Source organism: Stegostoma tigrinum, chromosome 6 (genome assembly GCF_030684315.1).
Source record: "Stegostoma tigrinum isolate sSteTig4 chromosome 6, sSteTig4.hap1, whole genome shotgun sequence".
Lineage (NCBI taxonomy): Eukaryota > Metazoa > Chordata > Chondrichthyes > Orectolobiformes > Stegostomatidae > Stegostoma > Stegostoma tigrinum.
In genome coordinates, this window is record NC_081359.1 from 90,757,921 (window position 1) to 90,780,337 (window position 22,417).

Consider the following 22,417-nt stretch of genomic DNA (forward strand, 5'->3'; position numbering starts at 1 on the left):
GGATATACAGAGCCTGCATTGACTCTGTGCCTTGTTCACCCCCAGAAAGTGGAGTTGGGATCAAAAAGCCCTTGGCTTCCTGCTGAACCCAAGCATTCCGGGGTCCATGCATCAGCAATGGGTCACTGAGCTTGGGTGCCCAACATTCTCTGTGAGGGGCAGCTGTTCCTGATGACCCTGGTTTTTCGTTGGTCCTGATCCACCTGTATTTGCTTTCATCTCCTTTAGGAAGGCAGCCTCAGGGAAGTAACATCCCACCAGTAGGTGGATTCTCACTGGAGATGACCTATGCCAGGAACATGGTAATAAAAGGATTGAAACTCTCAGAAGAGTCGAGGTGGTACACCCTGCATATCAAGCTGCACGCACTGCTCCAGGGAGTGAGAAATGCTGCACCCTAATAATGAGGGATATGCCTCCAATGTTCATTCAATTTCAATCCCAGTCTGTGTAGCAAATTAGTGAATGTGCCATGCTGGCTGAGTGACCAGCACATAATTGCAAAAAACAGTATCTGCTGTATTCCAGCCCCCTTTACACCCCAGACTCACACCAATCATTCATCTTTACATTTCATTCAGAACAGACCATTGCTAAGCTGATGTAACAGAGGATGAAGAAGTTGTGCCTGTCTCCCATCCTTGGAAGTTGCACAAATAATGGTTTGTCTTTGGCCTCTTTTTAAAACAATGCTACTAACTTCACCATCCCAAAATGCCAAAGTTCAATTTGTAAGTAGCAATGGTGTGGTGCAAATTGCCTTTAAGCAACATCTGCTCCCTTAGCACCTTCAACCAGCATGCATAGTAAATGAGCAATGAAATGATTTCAAATTAAACCTAACTGGGGTTTGCAAATAGCTGTTCATATATTTGTTCCAGTAATGTCCCAGCATTCAGCAGATGTGGATGCTGCACTTCTGCCTGAATCTACACACCCTGGTTATTGTGCCTGCCTTTTTCTAGTGGCACTTGGTATTGAGAGATCAGAAAGTAATGGCAGGGGGCACAGCTCCTGGTTAACACCATCAGCACCAGGCCTAGCCTGGTCACCAGGTTTCCCCACCAAACCCTCCGTCCTGCCAGCAAACCTTTATGTCTCCTTTTACCTCACACTGCCCCAACAGGCATGATACCCAGAGTGGGTGGAGCCAGAATCACTTTGATAGGCAAAAGTGTGGGATCCACATCTACTGGACGCTGGGATATTATTGCAATAAAGACATGAAGCAACCATTTGCAAACCTGAGTTACATTTAATTTGAAACCATTTCAACCCATTCCTCACACCCCATGTAAACAGTTATCACATTGAAAGCCTCCAATGTTGTCCATGTACCTTCACACCAGTATTACACCTTAATGATGACTACCCTGCTCCTTTTGTTGGTGATCCCAGTCACTAAGCCTATTCCATAACCTATCATGCCCTCTGATGCTATTCCACACACCTTTCCTCTGCCTAATGCTGGTCTTGTCCCCACCTGCACACACCTCTGTTTTCACCCACACTTTTGGCATTGATACCCCGATGCCCATTCGAGCCAAGTTTGCACCCTTCTGAATGATTGACGGGTTGACCCACAAAAGATAGTGTGAGCATGCAAGTAGGTGATAAGTGAGTGAACACTAAGAGAGCAGCCTAAGATGTAGCCCGGTCTAATACATGAGCTGGGAATCGGTCCCTGTGCACAAAGCATCATTGCAGCAGCTTTTCAATGCTAGGTTCTAGTGCCTTGTATTCACTCCAGAGCTGTGTCCATTTTCAACAGCAGCCCCTACGCCAGACTGACCAGCCTCATTGAATGCTGTGTTTGTAGCTGCCCCATTGATTATAAAGGATTCCCCTGACGGCTTCTTATGGACTCATTATTGGCCTCTTCCTCAGTCTGTAATTAGACTAACCATGAGTGTCCCCATCGGCTGACTGACTGTGGCCAAACCCCAAGACTGTGTGCAAGCTGTGCCTGTGAAAGAAGGCACTGGGACCACCTGACAGATAGTGCTCTCTCCTTGACTGGACTGAGCCACCCATTACGACATAACCATTTGTATGAGTAAACTTGCAGTGTGTTTGCTCCACAGGCAGATGGCACATGTTGTAGGTGTTGGATTGACGCTTCATGGTGCTCGATAGCAAGATGTTCATCACCAACACCGACCCACTCCAGACAAGTCATTACTGACAACCATGACAAGCAATGTGTCTGTGTGCCAGCGATAAAAGAGCACTGATTACTGTTGGTTCCAGCTGAAGTACCAACATGCAAATGGACAGGGCAACGTAGGGATAGTGTGAGCATGCAAGTAGGTGATAAGTGAGTGAACACTAAGAGAGCAGCCTAAGATGTAGCCTGGTCTAATACATGAGCTGGGAATCGGTCCCTGTGCACAAAGCATCATTGCAGCAGCTTTTCAATGCTAGGTTCTAGTGCCTTGTGAGTCTGTGCATCTTGAGTCTCCTGCAAGTGTATTAGAGATGTGTGAGAGGTTGGCAAATGGCAGATGCCAATGTCCATGGATGCAGGACGTATGAAGCTGACGTCTGTGGAATGTGTCCTGAGTTGCAGTTTGGTACTGAGCACCATCGCGGTTGTTCAGAACAAGCAGCAAACTCCCTGTTGGGTTTCATATCCAGCTCATTTGGTAGAAAAGGAAATTGAATATTAATGAGGCAAGTTGAGCCATTAATAAATCGTTTAACAAGCAATAATCTTCCTTCAACTGGGAACAGCAAGACAATCATGTCAAAATGGTAGCAGCATTAAATTGCACAGAGATGGGTTTGAGATTTTCGTGCCCCCACACATCAGGTGTCTGGACCGAATGAGCTAGTTGTGTTGCTAGGAAAACATCTAATTTTAAATTGTGCTATAACTTAATCAAACTAACAGTTTAGGAGGAAAATTCACCATTCAATATTACACCAATAGAGGACCACAGCAAGAACCAAAAAGATGCATCTTTCTCTCTCTTTTCGTCCTCATGATAACCTCTTCCTGAATTTGTACGTTGGGTGGATTTATCGGTTTTCTTGGTGGTTTTTAATGGTAAACCTTGAACCTGTGATCACGAGTGCTGCTCGGAAATGGTAATTATTCTACATCTTCCACGAGCCTGCCATTGATCTTTATTGACTGGGGATGAGGGTGGAGGTGTTTTACTGTGGGACCTGGTTAGAAGATGATCTTCATTTACTGGTTGTTTAGTGAAAGGTCCATTTTCTCATTTTTTTTATGTTGTCCTCAGCTCCTTTCTGGAATACCCTGTCTAGTTCGGTTTGAGCGCTATGGGCGTATTGTGTGAAGTTAAAAAAGCCATTTGACCACAGAGAGACAACAAAGTCCTGGAGCAGGTGGAAGCATTGCACAGCCTCTTCTGGGAAAAACAGTGAGTGCCTGGAGATTGTGGGGTCACTGTGCCTGTGCCGAAGAAGGGAGACAAATCTAATTGTAGTAACAACAGAGGAGACTCATAGAACATAGAACATAGAACATAGAACAGCACAGAACAGGCCCTTCAGCCCACAATGTTGTGCCAACCATTGATCCTCATGTATGCACCCTCAAATTTCTGTGACCATATACATGTCCAGCAGTCTCTTAAATGACCCCAATGACCTTGCTTCCACAACTGCTGCTGGCAACGCATTCCATGCTCCCACAACTCTCTGCATAAAGAACCTGCCTCTGACATCCCCTCTATACTTTCCTCCAAACAGCTTAAAACTATGACCCCTCGTGCTAGCCATTTCTGCCCTGGGAAATAGTCTCTGGCTATCAACTCTATCTATGCCTCTCATCATCTTGTATACCTCAATTAGGTCCCCTCTCCTCCTCCTTTTCTCCAATGAAAAGAGACCGAGCTCAGTCAACCTCTCTTCATAAGATAAGCCCTCCAGTCCAGGCAGCATCCTGGTAAACCTCCTCTGAACCCTCTCCAAAGCATCCACATCTTTCCTATAATAGGGCGCCCAGAACTGGATGCAGTATTCCAAGTGCGGTCTAACCAAAGTTTTATAGAGCTGCAACAAGACTCGCTGCTGAGTGCTGTAGGTCAGTTAATTGCAAGGATCCTTCACCATCCTTGCAGTGGTGAATAAATTTTTTCCATGTACACAGAGTTGTCTATTCCCATCACCAATCACCAAGACATTGCTGTTCTTGAATTTGTCACAATGTAAAGCCAATGAACACACCAATTGATGTGCATGTGCTTTCTTGACATTAGTAAATCTCTGACTTTGTCAACCAGGAAAATTTAAATCTTCAAATTTGGCTACCTTCAGAAATTTGTCACCATCATCTGCCTACTCCCATTGAGATGCAAGCAATGATCATCACTAAAGGAGCTACTGCAAACTGTAGCTCCATGCAAACAAGACTGTCATTGCACTAATACTTTTCTCCATTGTCCTTGCTGCAGAAATGTATTTCAGGTCAGGAGAGTAAATCTTTATCCAGGGACCAGACTTTAGCTCATGTTTCAAGCAGTGTGTTTACTGCCTGCCCCACACTGCTCACAAAGGACTCACAGTGTTTACCGGCCAGCGAGCCAGTACACTGAGTACGTTTGTATTTCTCCAGACATCTCCCATTATAAAAAGGAAGCTTGCAAGTTATACAATTTACATATCCACCAAATTTATTAATTAACAATACAATATGTTAATTCTGATCAGACCCACTGCTCTCAGTCTCTGCTTATACAGTCTTTCAACTGTGCAAGTCTCCTACTGATGCATTTATGTGATACTTTTAGCTTTTCTGGGATCTGCTCATTCCTTCTCTAGGGAGTGTTGTATGGAATCCCTACAGTCTGGAAGCAGGACATTCAGCCCCTTGAATCTAAACTGACCTTCTGAAGCACATCCTACCTAGACCCACCCCCCTACCCTATCCCTGTACCCCTACATTACCCATGGCTAATCCACGTAACCTGCTCACCTTTGGACTGTGGGAGTAAACTGAAGAACCCGGATGAAACACTCACAGACACTGGGAGAATATGCAAACCCCATACAGACAATCACTCAAAGTGGAATTGAACCTGGGTCCCTGGCTCTGTGAGGAAGCATTGCTAACCACTGAGCCACCCTCCCTATCATCCCCACCTCTCCCGACATCAGTAATGTGACTGGGCTGAAGGAGTTTGCCCCAATCCTGTGCCCAAACCTGGTAAAAACTCCTGTGAGTTAGCAGTAGCAAACACCTGACTACCTTGAGAACTCCAGGAACTTAATGCAGCCCTGTCCCTTCTGAACTACAGGAGCTCGTCAGCGCACACAACTAACTCCGAAGATGCCCAGAAAAAGTGAATTAGTTTTTCAGTCAAAGAAAACCAAAGAAACAAAAAGGGCTGCGCTGTGTACCCAAAAGCGAAAAGCAGACACTGTTGTTTGCAATATTTGCATGAAGTTACAGAAGTGCAGACTGCAAAGCCATGTGGAAAGGAGGCTTACTAAAATACTATCCATTCAGGCTCCATTCAACATCAAGTACTCATCCAGACGACATGGTTATAGCAAATTTTACTGTTTATGTGCAGCACAGGTTCAAAAATGTTTTAGCCATTCCAATTAGAGTTGTGTTCATCTGGGGAAATCATGATGGATATGGAATATTCTTCTGGAGAAGGAGTAGGCTTACTTGATAGAGAGAGATGTTTACCAAAAATATCTGCTCTTGAAACCTAAGATGAGAGCTAGTCTTCTTTACTGGTTAATGGAGGTTTGCAAAGTCTACAGGCTGCACAGACAGACACTTCATTTAGCCATGACTTTTTTGATAGGTTTATGGCAAGCCATAAAATGTTGTGAAGGCTCTGATGGCTTATTGGTATTTCTGCTTGATTTATTGCTGCAAAGCTAAAGGCAATCTACCCACCAAAGCTGCACCAGTTTGCTTCTGTTACTGATGGAGCTTGCACAGAAGAAACAATCCTCAGCTTGGAACTCCCTTTCTGCCAACGCCAATCATTTTTCTCTGTCTAATTAGTTTCATAGGTCATGTGTTCATGGCTCAGTTGGGATATATCATTGAATCCTTACTCAGAAATAAAGTACTGAGAAAAGGAATTAATTATGTAAGACCATAAAGGATGTGATCTGAACGTATGCAATAAAAAAAGCTTTTAGTCTTTAAGACAGCTGATGGAGCAGTTGATCCATTCCCATTGCTGGTGATTAGTGGAGCTCTGAGCATAATGGCCATCCTAGTCTCTTTACAGATGGTGAGATTACCTCTTCCTGATCAGCTGCCTGCTGTGAAGACACAGATCGTCCAGCTGAACATAGATGTTTGCAATTACAATGACATTTCTGGTCTACAATAATCCTCAACACCAGTTCCCAATTAGACTGCACACTCAGCCCCCTATTACTTATTCACACTCAACTGTGTGGCCAAATTCTGCTCCAACTCCATTTATAAGTTTGCTGATGACACCACCATTGGATCTTAAACAATGATGAGTCAGAGTAGCGGAAACAGATAGAAAGCTTAGTGACATGGTGGAAAGACAACAATCTCTCCACCAACGTCAGCAAAACAAAGGAGCTGGTCATTGGCTTCAGGAAACAGAGTGGAGGAAATGTCCCTGACAACAAAGTGTGGAGCTAGATGAACACAGTAGGCCAAGCAGCATCTTAGGAGCAGAAACGCTGACGTTTCGGGTCACTGTCTATTTCAATAGTGGTGAGTTGGAGGTGGTCGAGAGCTTCAACCTCCAAGCACTAAATATCACCAACAAGCTATCCTGGTCCATCCACATCAACACCTCTACTTCCTCAGAAGGCTAAAGGAAATTTTTGGCATGTCTACAATGACGCTTATCAATTTTTATAAATGCACCGTAGAAAGCATCCTATCCAGATGTAACTGCTCTGCCCATGACCACAAGAAATTACAGAGAGTTGTGAATGCAGCCCAGTTCATCACAAAAACCAACATTCCTTCCACTGACTCCATCTGTGCTTCCCGCTGCCTCAGAAATGCAGTCGACATAATCCAAGACCCGTCGCACGCCAGTTATAATTTCTTCCAGCCTCATCCATCGGCAGAAGATTCAAAAGTTTGAAAACATGTAGTAAAAGATTTGAGAACAGTTTCTTCCCACTGTTGTCAGACTTCTGAACAGACCTCTCACATTTTCTCTGCAGCTTCAAATCATGCTTTCATCATTACTTCCTGCAGAACCCCGAGATTGCATGCTGTTGCAAACTTCGATTGGCACTTGTTTTCAGAGTCAATGTTTCTTCTGGATTGATGATTTCTGGAGCATGTCAAGCTGTTGCTTCCCATTGAGTCTAGAAGATTTCACGCATTGTTTCAGCATCCACAACCGTACTCGTAGGGAGTGCTGCTCTCAACAGCGTGGTGGAAACGTATATCTGCCTTCCTCGCTTATATTTCATGTCCAGACAATATCTTTGCAAACAAGGGAGCATTCTTTGTAGGAATTTGAGGAAAGATAGAAAGTTTGATGAAGCTGCACTGTTTGTGGCCAGGCCTGTTACTTTATTTCTTAAATGGGTATTGATTAAAATGCTCACAAGCAAAGACCCAAGTCAAGGTGTCTCTCCCTCTCTTCCTAAGTGCAGTGTCATTCTGTTTGCATGAATGGCCTGAATATAAAGACATCTGGTTGTCCTTGGTGCATAACTGTCCAAGTCCTGTCTCACTACCATCGCAATGTAAATTGACATCATCATTGACATCTAGTATCTCAGTGTCATCATGGTTGTTTAATTGTGATGAAAGCTGTTTCTTGCCTGTGCCCCATTAACACGCTTAGCATTGAGCTTGTGTCAATGTACACACTGATGGCAAGTTAGGCAAGAACTTTGTTGAACAGTTCATGAACCCAAAACCATCTATGCACTGTTTTCAGAGATAATGGGAACTGCAGATGCTGCAGAATCCGAGACAACGAAACGTGGAGCTGAATGAACACAGCAGGCCAAGCAGCATCCCAGGAGTACAAAAGCTGATGTTTCGGGCTTTCTGGTGGAGGATCTGGGCCAAAAACGTCAGCTTTTGTGCTCCTGGGATGCTGCTTGACCTGCTGTGTTCATCTATGCACTGTTTTCACATCTATTGGTTACATAGCTGTGCTCCAGCTTTCACTTTGACTGGATCAAGGCTAAATCCTTTTTCTGCCTGCACATGACATGTGTACTTGACTTCATTCATCTTCTTTCATCAAAACCATAAGGTAAAGGAGTAGAAGTAGGCCATTCAGCCCAGTGAGTCTGCTCTGCCATTCAATGAGATCACGGCTGATCTGATAATCTTCAACTTCACTTTCCTGCATTTTCCTATAACCCTTGATTCCCTTAATGATTAAAAACCTGTTTATCTCAGACTTGAGTACTCTTAATGTCCCAGCCTCAACAGCCCTCTGTGGTAAAGAATTCCTCATCTCTGTCTTAAATGTCTGACCCTTATTCTGAGATGGTGCACTCTAGTCCTATACTCTCCCACAAAGGGCAACAACCCTTTCACATCTACTCTGTAAAGCATGTTTCACTAATGTCACTTCTCATACTTCTGAATTCCAATAAGTACACACTCAACCAACTCAACCTCTCCTCGTAAGACAGTTCCTCCAAACCTGGTATCAGCCTAGTGACTCTTTCTGGACTACTTCCAATGCCAGTATATCTTTCTTAAATAAGGGATCAAAACCTGTTTACAGTATTCCAGATGTGGTCTGACTACTGCCTTGTATAGTTTTGGGCAAGACCTCTCTATTTTTATATTCCACAATGTGTGAAATAAAGGCCTACATTCCATTTGCTTTCCTTATTACCTGCTGAAGTTGGATGCTTGCTTCCTCTCATTTGTGGACGAGAAGTTCTGCAGCTTTCTGCAATCTTTCTCCACTTAAATAATGTCTTTTACTGTTTAGCTTCAGGCCCACCTGATAAACACAGTCTAAAGCTTGCTTTAATCTCTGACTATGACCAGCTTTGGAATGTTCCATCAAGTCTCCACATCTATCAACTAAGAAGTCATCCACAATAGCTTCAATTCTGACTATCTCTTGGTGTCTAAGTGGATATTCTTTCAGAAAAATGAAAATGATCTGCGCAACAATCTGTATCTCCTGAATGGTGCCAATAACATAGGTTAAAGCTGCTCTCATCCAACTTTCCTTCCCAGTCACTATACTTCATATTAAGCATAATAAAAACCTCTACCTTAGCAAACTGTAGTAAAATATCCCTGATAGCTGTAATATATTGGCGAGATCTCTTCAAAACGATATTGAGATCTGTTCTATCTTTGCATACTCTCAATTTTCCAAGTTGTTCTTGACTGTTGTTATGCTGCTAATCCATTAAATAGAAATTGTCATTTCTTGATTCCTCTTGTCTCTTCCAGCACATCTATCTTGGCCTTGAAGCTGGACCTGAGAGGAACTGGAGCTCAGTGTCGACTTGGCCTTGCATTGTTGCCTGTCTTGGGATGGTGTTCACCAGGAAGACATCTGAGATCTGGAAAGGCATTTTTGTAATTTTCAGGATCTGTTCAGCAGTCTATGGCTCAGTAACCTGCAAAGCATTGCAATTGTCTTCTGGTATGATGAGTAGATCTCACTTAATGTTTGCAGTCTGGAAAGGCAAACCATTGTTCTTCCCAATGCATTGGGGCTCTGTCTTCATTTGTCTTCTTGACATCAGGATCATTCCATCATATCGCATCGTCATTTTGGAGGGCTTCGTTTTTGTGTCACCATTTTGAATGGGTCTACAAAGCTTATTTAGAAAGCATTGGAATCTAGCTGACACATCACATACAAATGAAGCTCTCCTTCTGCAGTCATCATGCAAACAGTCACAAAACATTTATCATCTTTAGAGCTGATGGTGCCAAACTGTTCATGGCTGTTGAGGGTGGTATGCATAAGTGTACAACAGTGTACATTTATCCCACTTTTGTTCTCACAGTGAAATGTAATGCAGTCTTAAAATGGTGGGCACTTCTGGAACAAATGAGCACCTTCCAATCTGTAAAGAATCCTGGCCAAGCAATTAGCTCATGAGTGACTTAAACTACGCTCACTTTTAGCTATTTATGTTTCTAGCTTTAAATACATAAATCATTTTAACAAAGCTCCACATTGACAGAATTAGATAAAATAAACATAAATACTTGGCACTTGTATGTACTACCTTTCACGTCATGATATGCCAAAATGTGTCAAACATTGTCTTAAAAATTGTTACCTCTTTTGTAAATGAAGCAGCTACTTTGTGTACTCCAGAGTCCCATGGACAAAAAATAAAAACAGTTACCAAATATTTCTGAAGAAGGGTCCAGACCCAAAACGTCAGCTTTCCTGCTCCTCTGATGCTGCCTGGCCTGCTGCGTTCACCCAGTTCTACACCTTGTTGTGCCAAATATATTGCTTCTATTTAATGGTAGAGATTGAAAGTAGAATGTTGACCAGGTTGCCTTCAATTCATCTTCGAGAAGTGTTGAATCTTTTAAATCCATTTTACAGACTGGTGTATTCTCAATTTAATGTTTCATTAAAAAGATAGTGCTAACTGTCTTTCTGAGCATTGCACTAAAATATTATCTTTTCCAGTCCTGCGTGGGACTCCAACTCAAAGCTGTGAATATTACTAGCAGAGCTAAAGTGCAACCTGCAACAAGGATAATGGGAACTGCAGATGCTGGAGAATCCAAGATAACAAAGTGTGAAGCTGGATGAACACAGCAGGCCAAGCAGCATCTCAGGAGCACAAAAGCTGATGTTTCGGGCTTAGACCCCAAGGCCTAGGCCTGAAATGTCAGCTTTTGTGGTCCTGAGATGCTGCTTGGCCTACTGTGTTCATCCAGCTTCACACTTTGTTAGCCTGCAACCAGGAGTAACTTAAATATTATAATTTTTATTTACATGTCTCTATATGTCTTTGTTTTTTGTGAATAATTCAATCAACTGGTTTAGTCAGTACAATGGATCTAGCATTTGATTGTCTCTGTCTGAGAAGGAAAAGAAATATAATGAGAATTTTATCTGAATTCTAATGTACTATTCATCATTAGGTTAAATGTTAGTTCCAGGCTGTGTAACTCAAGACCAACATTCCTCCTTTCGAGGATTGAAAGATGTTTGAAACAAGGCTGATAGGTGTACTTTGAAAGAATTCATGCAATCACATAGCTCGGCCCTTTGGATAATAGTGAAAGAAATAGAGCCCGTGTTCTTTAGAAATAAAGATATCGCTTTAATTGTAGTTTGGGTGTGAGTAGCCGTTCACTGCTGGAGTCAACTGATTTTAACTTTCAATACTGCAACTGATTCGCGACACTGTTCACAGCTAAAGACCTTGTAACATGTCAAAAGAATTCTGTAGCTGGTCATGTCTGAAAATGTTTAATGAACAATGTCCCAAGGCAACAAAAACAATCATACTACGCACTGAAATGAAAATGGAAAGTGCTGGAGAAACTTAGCAAATTTGGTAGCATCTGTGGAAAGAGAAATAGTGGTAATGTCCCTGCATCTGGGCTAAGAGGCCCGTCTTCAAGACCCACCTCCTTCAAAAATGTGTAATATCTTCCCTGAACAGTTTGAGTAAAGTAATATAACTCGCAAACCCTGATACAAATTGTTGCTTTTAAGTGAGAATATGGCGTGTGTATTCTGTCTACTATCTGTTGTTAATGCTTGTATCTGTATTAATTTATTGTTTCCTCCCTATCAACTAATCCAACGCTCTGAGAGCCCACAATCCCTTGATTTAAGGAGTGATCCCGAAAATAACAAGACCTCGCCTGTTGGTGGGAATGTATTGGTTTAATGGTTAGAACTAATCTCCTGGGAATACAATAATCTACTTGTTTTACTCCCCATTCTTTGCTGTTTATTAGGCAATCCTGTTCCGGCACCTGTAGCCCAACGACTGGACTACTTATGCGGTTGCTCGCAGCCACAGTCCCCCAGCGTTTTTGTCCATTTACCCCCGGGGGGACTTTTCATTATAAAAGCGCGTTGGAAAACTTCTGATTTGACAGGATGCCATGCAATTTCAATATTTATTTTATATTTGGATTCAAATTGCAAATAAATGTGATAGCTGAAGGGGGTTCAAAGCAAGATTAAAGAATTTGGAGGTGGGGGCGAGTACGTTATTGACGCATCACTAAAAAGAAACCTGCATTTTTATAGCGTCCCAATGCAAATTATTCTTTTAAATGTAGACACAGCTTGCAATGTAGGAATTCACGATAAATTGAATACGAATACTCCGTGCGACAATGTCCAGACGGTCTGTAGATATTCATTTTCTGCCCAAGCTTTCCTGTCCTGCATGAAGTTCCCAGGGCAGAAATGGCTAGCACGAGGGGTCATAGTTTTAAGCTGGTTGGTGGAAAGTATAGAGGGGATGTCAGAGGCAGGTTCTTTACGCAGAGAGTTGTGAGAGCATGGAATGCGTTGCCAGCAGCAGTTGTGGAAGCAAGGTCATTGGGGTCATTTAAGAGACTGCTGGACATGCATATGGTCACAGAAATTTGAGGGTGCATCCATGAGGATCAATGGTCGGCACAACATTGTGGGCTGAAGGGCCTGTTCTGTGCTGTACTGTTCTATGTTCTATGTTCTATGTTCTAAGTTGAAATTTCCGCATTTGCATGTTGGGTGTTCCCTGTGCTGCCGCTCCATAAGGGGGTGCTGTACCGCATTATCTCAAATCCCTCAGCAAGTGGCACCTGGTATCATCGAGAAAAAGAAATATCCTTGTGTAGCTGATCACTGCAAACTTCAGTAACTACCTAGCTGCTGCCCGGCTCGGAGAGGAGAGATTCTTCCTGCTATGGAAATTCCCACTCCGATGTTTAATGTTCCCGGACATGACCCAATCGCCAATTTCTCTCACATCCTAACAACTCAAGCATCGAGATGTGTGCAGATATTTATCTGCTGCAATCCAGAAGGTAAAGCACGTGAGTGCTTGTTTTGTCTTTAAAATCGCAAGTTTAAGTCTTGGCTTTTTTTTATTTTGCTTCAACTTGAAATGTATAATTGTCGACTCCAGAAGTAACTATTCTTTTACAACAGATGACAACTGTTCACGGTTGTACTCGATCTAATTCAGTCTGGTACTGGACTGTCACCAGCAGGTGGCTTCAGGTGACGGCCTAGAGAACTTGCGTTTATGTAGCGCCTCTTACAACCTCCGAAGGCCAGTAGGGTTACGTTTAGTCACTTTTGTAGTTGAGGTATGATGGCTACTTTGTGCACAGACTGGACCTACAAATAGCAATAACGTCTCCTGTGCCTTTAATCAAACGTTCTGTGGGAGAAATAAAATATACAAAATATGACACCAAGTCACATGAGATATTAGGAGATCAGTGAGGAACGTTTTAAAGGGTATTTTTAATGGAAGAAAAAGCGGTAGAGATGTGTTGGCAGGAATGTCTCAGAGCTCAAGACCTCTGCAACAGAAAGGTTAGCCACCTTTTAGTGAAGAAGCTAAACTACAAAGTGCAGAAGATTCCAGAATTAGATGACTGCAAGAATTTTGAAGGGTTGTGGAGCCGCTGGAGATTTATTCAGATACCAAGGGATTTGTGAAAAATAAGAATTTTGAAACTAAGACTATTTGACTGGGAGATGACGTAGCTTAGTAAGCAGAGGGTAATGGGTGCATATAAATTAAGACTTTTGCAGCAAAGTTGGAATCTATTTTAGTGTTCAAGGGATATATTATGGCCAGGGCTGCAGAATTAGATGAAGGTATTGAACTAGAGGCAACATTAACTCTTGTTTTTCTTTGTCCACAGATGATGCCAGACTTGCTGAGTTTCTCCAGCCTTTGCTATCTTTATGAAAGCATTTCTATCCCTTGCCTTCTGGTTCAGTGCTACACTCCACAGATGGTTTATTCAGCGAACTGTCTCAGAAAATTCGACATACAACTCCTTTTGGTTTAATATATTATTAAAAGTAATATAGAATCAGTCTTAATTTTGTTTGTGGCTTTATCTGTTCTCCTCTGTTTGCATCAGTTGCATGTTTTATTATTTTGATACCTTTGCATTTTGTAAATAAGATTCCTATCTTAAATTTCACTGATGTTGGCAAGCACGTAAGCTTTGTTACTGTTGCACTTTATGTACCATTTTTTTCAGATACAGAAGCTGAGAGAAAGGCATTGAGGGAAAGTGTTTATCCAAAATTACGAGAATACTGTAGACATAAACATGGACTGGAGTTCCAGGTAACCATCAAAAGCTAACTGGGGAGTTTTAATAAAGGAAGAATCTGAAAAAGACTTGCATTTATATGGCACCCTTCAGAACCTCAATAGCTTTAAAATGTAGTCGCAAGAAATAAGGGCAATATTAGACCATTTGCCCATCAAGCCTGCTCCACCATTCAACGCAATTGCAGCTGCTCTAGGGCTTCAATTCCTTTTCCCAAACCCCTCTCCATATCTCTTGATTCCCTGAAACATCAATGATCTTTCTAACTAGTCATAAATGTACTCAGTAATGGAGCATCCACAAACCTTTGAATGAAGTAATTTCTCCTCATCTGAGTTCTAAATGTTGTCCTGAAACAATGCCCCCTATGTTTTAGATTCCTTGACCGTCAGTAAGGGAAACAGCCCTGCTGCATCCAACCAATCAAACACCTTCAAACAGGTCACTGCACTCAAAATGTTGACTCTGTATTCTCTTCACAGATGCTGCCAGACCTGCCGAGTTTCTTCTGCAATTTAAATTTTTGTTTGTTTCTGAACTGCAGCATCCACAGTTCTTTGTTTTATTTTACATTTAAAACCTTGATGTTTCAATGAAATCACCCCTCATTCTCCAAAACTCCAGAAAACATAGACCCAATTTTCTTTAACAAAAACCCAAAGGAACTAGGGATGCTGGAAATCTGAAACAAAAACAGAAATTGCTAGAAAATCTCAGCTTGTCTGGTAGCATCCGCAGAGAAATCAGAGTTAACATTTCAGGTCCAGTGACCCTTCTTCAGAACTGTTCCATTGGCCTATATCCCTCTAAACCCTTCCTATTATATACCCGTCCAGATGCCTTTTAAATGTTGTAATTGTACCAGCCTCCACCACTTCTGTACATACACCACCCTCTGCACAAAAAAGTTACCCCTTAGATTGTTTTCACATCTCTCCCCTCTCATCTTAAACCTATACCTTCTAGTTTTGGACTCTCACACCCTAGGGAAAAAGACCTTGGCTATTCACACTTTCCATGGCCCTCATGATTTTATAAACCTCTATAAGGCTGCCCCTCAGCATCCAACACTCCAAGGGGAAAAAAAGCCCAGCCCATTCAGCCTCTCCTTATAACTCAAACCCTCCAGTCCTGGCAACATCCTTGTAAGTCTTTTCTGCAGCCTCTTAAGTTTAACAACATCCTTCCTATAGAAGAAGGGCAACTGGAATTGCATACACCAATGTCCTGTACAGCAACAACATGACATTCCAAATCCTACAACTAATGTTCTGACCAATAAAGGGAAGGTGCTAAACACCTTCTTCATCACCCTGTCTACTGATGACTATCATATCCAGACAACAGTGTGTCATCATCACAAAACTCAACACGACTGTGAGGGAAAAATACTTTTCCACCATGTGAATCTGGACTCCTGATCTCTGGAATTTTGGTTATCCTGTCTATCATCTTTTTCACCCATAATGCATTATTAAATCATTTGTCTTTTAGTCTGTCTTAGTTGTGAATGAATACGTATGTTTGGATTTTGGAGTAGATCCGTATCTCGGGTTGTGGGTGTTGAGGTTAGTTGGCTCCCCGAGCTGGTTTGTTGTTCCGCAGACGTTTCGTTACCGTGCTTAGTAACATCCTCAGTGCAGCCTCTGATGAAGCATTGGTGTGTTTTCCCGCCTGGTTTTTAAACTCTGGGGTCCGTTGCAATGGTTCGCCTCACTTCCAGGTTTCCTCTGTAGTGGAAAGTATACAGGGTCGAGTTCAATGTGTTTATTAATAGTATGTATATTTGGAGTTTTGAAGGGAGATAGTTAAGTTGCATAAGTTAGTAATTCTCTCTTTCCACTGCTCTTATGTTCCTGAAGAAAACCTGGTGTAAATTGCTTTTTTTATTCTAGCCGACAATCCGTTAGGCAAATTGATAATTTGATGGTCCTACTGGAATTTTATAAATTCGAACATTTTCTTTTATTCAGTTGTGGAATGTGGGCATCACTGGTTTACTAGCATAATTGCTTGGCTCTAATTTCCATTGCAAAGGTGGTGGTAAGCTGCCTTCTTGAACCAAGGAAATCCACATGCTGTAGGTTGACCTGCAACGTCCTTAGAGAGGGAATTCCAGGATTTTGACCCAGTGACAGTAAAGGAACAGCCATATATTTCCAAGTTAGGATGGTCAGTGGCTTACAGGTGGCAGTGTTCCCATGTATCTGCTGCCATTGCCCTTCTAGGTCATGGTGGTGGTGAGTTTGATGTTGCTTTATGAGCTGTGGTGAATTTTTCAGGTGTATGTTGTAGATGATACACATGTGTGCATCAGAGGTGGAGGGACTGAACATTTATGGAGTGGTGCCAATCAAGCAGGCTGGCTTGTGCTCCATGGTGCCAAGGTTTGTGAGTGTTGTTGGAGCTGCACTTATCCAGGCAGATAGATTAGGTTTTAGATTAGATTCCCTACAGTGTGGAAACAGCCCCTTTGGCCCAACAAGTCCACACCGCCCCTTGGAGCATTCCACCCAGACCCATCCCCCTATAACCCAGACACCCCTGAACACTATGTGCAATTTAGCATGGCCGGTCCACCTAGCCTGCACACCTTTGGACTGTGGGAGGAAACCGGAGCACCCGGAGGAAACCCACGCAGACACAGGGAGAATGTGCAAACCACAAAGACAGTTGCCTGAGGCGGGAATCGAACCCGGGTCCCTGGCACTGTGAGGCTGCAGTGCTATTCCATCACACTTCTGTATATCTCAAGGAGTTCCAAAGACACTCAACTCTCAGAAATTCCTCCTCATCTATCTTAATTCAGCACATCTTTATTCTGAGACTATATCCTGAAGCCCTAGATTCTCCCATGAGTGGGAACATCATCTCAGCACTTGCCCTGTCAAATAGAATTAAGAACACTATTTGTTTCAATGAGGTCACCTCACAATCTTCTAAATTCCAATGAGTAGAGTCCCAATCTGTTCAGTTTTTGCTCATCAGACAGCCTCTCCTTACCTGGGACTGTCCTAGTGAACATTCTCTGAACTGCCTCCAATGAAATACTGTCTTTTCTAAATAACAGTACTCCAGATGTGGTCTCTCCAGCACCTTGTACAGTTGCAGTTAGACGTTCCTATTCTTATACTCCAATCCCTTTGAAATAGAGGTCAATATTCCATTAGACTTCCCAAATACTTACGCGCCTGCTTTCTGTGTTTCATGCACAAGTATCCCCAAGTATCTTGGTGTTGCAGTTTCCTGCCGTTTTTCTCCATTTAATTAATACCCTGTTCTTTTGTTCTCCTTTCCAAAATGAACAACTTCATATATTCCCACGTTGCAGTCCGTTTGCACACTTACTTAACTCTTCAATGTCTCTCAGTAAGAGAGACTTGCGGTGAGTTAAGACATGGACAGCAGCATTTCCTGGATTTTGGTTTAAGAGAGTAAAACCTGGGAAACTGGTAAGAAATGCTTTGGAACGGTCACCTTTAGAGCCGGCAAAGGTTTGGATAGCAGCCAGTAAGCCGCGACAGAAGTGAAGCCCAGCATTGGAATGGAGCACTGCCGGCACCTGGGTGCTCCACCTCTCTTTGATCTGACTTTCAGTCTCCTGTGAGAATTAACCTCCCCTAAACAGCAGGTGACCAATGCCATCCCACCACCTTGATATCCTCTTAAAAACTCAATTCCTTTGGCACTGATTCTATCCTCTCCTCATCCAAGTGAATCCACTTCATTGCAAAGTCTGCCTGTGTCCATATCTTGCACATTAACAGTGTCCAAACCCCGGCCATAGCTCATCCAAGGCCAGCTTTAAGGTTATCACCTCCCAACATGTTAATCCCCGTTGGATCGGAGTCTGATTGGATGGTATAATTTCAAACATTGCAACCTGACTCCAACCCATCCACTTCCAGATTTAACGGAGGCAGAGCAAGGGATAGGCAGCCAGTCTGCTCTCAGAAACAAGGTTGACAATTTCAGTGTGTTAATAAGGCTGCTGGGTCTCTGACACAACATAGTGTGGAGCTGGAGGAACACAACAGGCCAGGCAGCTTGGGTCAGGACCCTTCAGAAAAGTCAGCTTTCCTGCTCCTCTGATGCTGCCTGGGCCACTGTGTTCTTCCAGCTCCACCCTGCGTTATCTCAGACCCCAGCATCAGCGGTACTCACTATCTCTGGGTCTCTGACACAACCTGTTTTACAGGTATCAGGAAACCCAGCAGCGGAAGGGATATAAGCAGAGTTTCGGGCTGCTGCTTCCTTCCTGCTCCTCTGTCAGCCCGTTCGTCTTTAACAGTCCCCTTGTGTTTGAAACACTATCCCCAGGATAAGGGGCTTGGCCCACCCCTATAGGCTCCCTGCCCAATGTCTTGGAACCTGTTTCCTGTATGTCTGGAAGATAACCTTGTCATTCAGGCAGGGATCTTATCATTGACTAATAAGCAGACTGTGCAATTGAAGCCCCACTGTGTGTGTGTGTGTGTGTGTGTGTGTGTTGCGGGGGTGGTGGTGGCGGTGTGGAGCCAGACTGTCACATTTCCCAGCTAACGCTCTACACCCATCCTGCCCTTAACTCCATACCCCAATACCTGATTGTATTCATACCCAGAACCCTAGGTTTCCGCATGACAGACAGCCCCTCAGGTGGCTGGAAAATAATTGCTGAACTTTCGGAATCAAGCCTAGACTAATTTGGGAAACTCGAGGAAGATAAACATTGGGAGTTTAGAGAAGCAGAGCTCCACGTCTGTTCCAAGGTGGCTCCCAGAAGGAAGTGCCGGAAGAAGCCTGGCTGACATTGAATCAGGAAGGTAACTGCTTGCATGTCACTGTGTGCCCAATCCACAGGCAGTCGATGCGTATGTGGGAGTGGATCCAGATGATGTCCATGATTCTACGGTCCGGAAACTCCGGATTAAGCTGCTGGATGAATGTTTAAAATTTTCTGCTGGCCCGTGCTTTGTGGTGAGTCATTGGAAAATGCAAAGTGATTATTTATCAGGCAGTCACAAAATAAATACAAATTAGACAATGACAGAGTAGCCTGACACTGGAAGTGGATGGTTAAAGGTGCATTTTTCTGTTCATAAATTTATTTCTACTGGTGCAATAATGACATTGTTACATTACAGGACATGTATGAATTCAATAATTATGGGCAATGATATATCTGGGCAGGGATTGTACTGTGGCAACTTGGCTAACCTGCAGTCATAATTCATAATTCATAATGCCTGCAATAGCACTATTTCAGATAATATTGATGTTGAAAATGCCCTAATTGGTAGTGCGAAAGAACATAAATAGTCAAACGTCAGAGGGAAATGGGCTGAAACAGGGATGTTTACTATCTGATTCCATCACCGGTAGTGGATAAAATACAGGTGTACAAGAAGAGTTGATTCTGGAGTAGCTGCAGAAGAGGTCTCATTCCATTTGCCCAAATGTAATTAACCAAATGCTTTGATTTCTTCTGGTGCTGACAGATTGCACAGCTTCTTAAAAAGAAACAAAAACCAAATTTTTATAACATCTTCTGCAAGCACCTGCCACCTCAAAACACTTTTTTTTAATGACCAAAGGAGTACTTTTGAAAAGTAATCACTGTTGTAATGCCGGAAGCTCACCAGCCAATTTGTGCACAGTAAGGTTCCCAGGCAGCAAATGGCAGAAAATTTGTTTTTGTGATGTCAACTAAAAGATTACTGTCGGCCAGGAGAGCACGGGTAACACCCTGCTCTTCCCTGAAACATTCACAGATTCCTTGGTGTCCACTCAAGACTATTTTTTTTGAAAAATGAATGGATTTGTAGGAGCAAATTACTGCAGATGCTGGAATCTGTGCTGAAAACAAAAAAATTGCTTGAAATCACAGCAGGTCAGGCAGCATCCATGGAGAGTCTAGATATCAAGTCTAGATATTAGCTTGTTCTCTCTGTATGGATGCTGCCTGAGCCGTTGTGATTTCCAGCAGAGATAATGGGAACTGCAGATGCTGGAGAATCCGAGATAACAAAGTGTGGGGCTGGATGAACACAGCATCTTAGGAGCACAAAAGCTGACATTTCGGGCCTAGATCTTTCCAGCATTTTTGTTTTCAAGTGGCCTTGTAGATTGTCATTCCTTGTGCCATTTTTTACTTCACTTGCCTTTTTTTTTAATGGCTGTTAAGTTCTACTTGCTGTTGTGATATGTATCATGGTCAGTATATATCAGTATGCACACGATACCACCACTCCACTGTAGCATGTGACTGAAAGATAGAACGTCCTCACAAATTATCTTAATTTGGGATCACTTGGAGCATGACATACGTGTAGAATCTTACTCCCAAGTTGTAATTTAATGTCTTAGTCCAGACACTAATTTGCCTATGAATGTATTAGTAGTCTGTGATATATAGTTGTGATAAACATCTGGTGGATTTTTTCAATCCTACATTATCCCGCCTAGTTTCTTAAGTTTTATAAGGCATAACTTCAGTACTGCTGCAATCAGGAGCCAAAACCCACATCAGCTGTTTTTGTTTTCTAATTTCATTCATGAGATGAGGGCAGCGATGGCTAGAGTAGCATTTATTGCCATCCCCAACTGCTGTAAAAAAAAGAGCTGTAAAGAATCAACTACTTTTGAGGATCTGGAGTCATATGTATGCCAGACCAGATAAGCACAGCAGATTTAATTACTAGGTGAACCAGAAAGGTTTTTGTTAGTGACAATCACCGTCAGGTTAGCCATTTATTGGCTTTCAAATGTCATCATCTGCAATGGTGGGACCCAAACCCAAGTTCCCAGAACACTTACCTGGGGCTCTGATTTATTAGTCCAGTGACAGTATCACTACTGCTATTACTTATCAATAGCAAATATTTTCTAATTTATCTGCTCAGCTAAAATTACTCATTTTGCAAAAATGCTGAAATCATGAGAAGCATGCCTTAACACATGGGTTATTATCTCCTGGAAAGTACGTGAGGAAAGCATTTTGGCTTCAAAATGAGCAGAAGCAAGGAGGAGACAAAGTGTCTGTTAATTTTAGTGATGGAGTCTGTCTCCGCCCTCTCCTGTGACTGTATACGCAGCACCATCTTTGTTACAGGCAGCTGCTGCTATCACTTTACAAAGATGTGGAGGTGCCGCGGTGTTGGACTGGGATCGACAAGGTCAGAAATCACACAACACCATCCTACAGGTTTATTTGAAAACACAAGCTTTTGCAGCGTAACCCTTTCATCGCCTCACTTTAGCTGGCAAAGGGGCTGTGCTCCGAAAGCTTGTGTTTTTAACTGAACCTGTTGGACTACAACCTGGTGTCGTGTGATTTCAGACCTGGTCCACTTTACAATGACATAGCGTTGCAAAGCTGTGTTTGTGCACATGCACAAGACATAGGGTCTGGTGGGAGTTAATAAGCCTCACGAGTCTGCCTCGCCATTCCATAATAAAAACCCAAAAGAACTGTGGATGCTGTAAATTAGGAACAAAAACAGAAATTGCTGGAAAAGCTCAGAACTGGGGAAGGGTCACCAGATCTGAAATGTAAACTCTGTTTTCTCCTCCACAGATGCTGCCAGACCTGCTGAGCTTTTCCAGCAACTCTGTTTTTGTTCACCATTCCGTAAGATCATGGCTGATCTGCGCCAGGGCCTAACTCTTCTTTTATCCCAGCTGTTAACATGCCTTCACAAACTGAATTCTCAAAATTCCATCAACCTCCTCTTTAAATACTTTCAGTGACCTAACCTCCACAATTCTCTGGGGTGGAGAATTCCAGACATTCCTGGCACTGGCATTGGCAATAAACATAGCTAAAATAGAAACAAAAAATGTTGAAAGATGCCAGACATCATCTCTGGAGAGAAACAAAGTTAACATTTCAGGTTTTAGAAGAGTTCTGTCCTGCCTCATGTTCAGCCAAGAAACAAGGACAAGAGAGCTGCAAATCGCTCGATGTGTAATTCTGACTCCTGTTTCCTCCTGTCTTCTATATAGTTTCATTCCTGAAACCTTGGTGTTGGGGCCACATTCTCTTGCCAGGTCCTTAGCATTCATTGCCTTGGCATCCCTAATTTCTACCTTGACAGCACTTCTCCTGAAGGTGCTGACTTATGCTAGTAGCAATCTCCTAGCACCTTGTTCAAATGACCATTTGTCTCATCTCAGTGCAGCTTGTGTTTATTGGAAAGCCATTCTGTCCTT

General features: G+C 42.8%; 1 protein-coding gene across 4 annotated transcripts in view; it reads left to right on the forward strand.

Annotated features, from left to right (window-relative positions):
• The first annotated feature begins 12,706 nt into the window (after positions 1 to 12,706).
• Positions 12,707 to 22,417, forward strand: part of LOC125453098 (NACHT and WD repeat domain-containing protein 2-like) — a 31,003-nt gene continuing 21,292 nt past the window's right edge. For 2 of the 4 annotated variants that reach the window (XM_048532196.2, XM_048532199.2), the window contains exons 1-3: positions 12,707 to 12,958; positions 14,150 to 14,238; positions 19,067 to 19,183. In XM_048532196.2, coding sequence (XP_048388153.2) covers positions 12,829 to 12,958; positions 14,150 to 14,238; positions 19,067 to 19,183 — 336 coding nt within the window. In that variant the 5' untranslated portion in view covers positions 12,707 to 12,828. The remainder of the gene's footprint in view (positions 12,959 to 14,149; positions 14,239 to 19,066; positions 19,184 to 22,417) is intronic. The other 2 variants (XM_048532197.2, XM_048532198.2) reach the window with 2 other exon arrangements.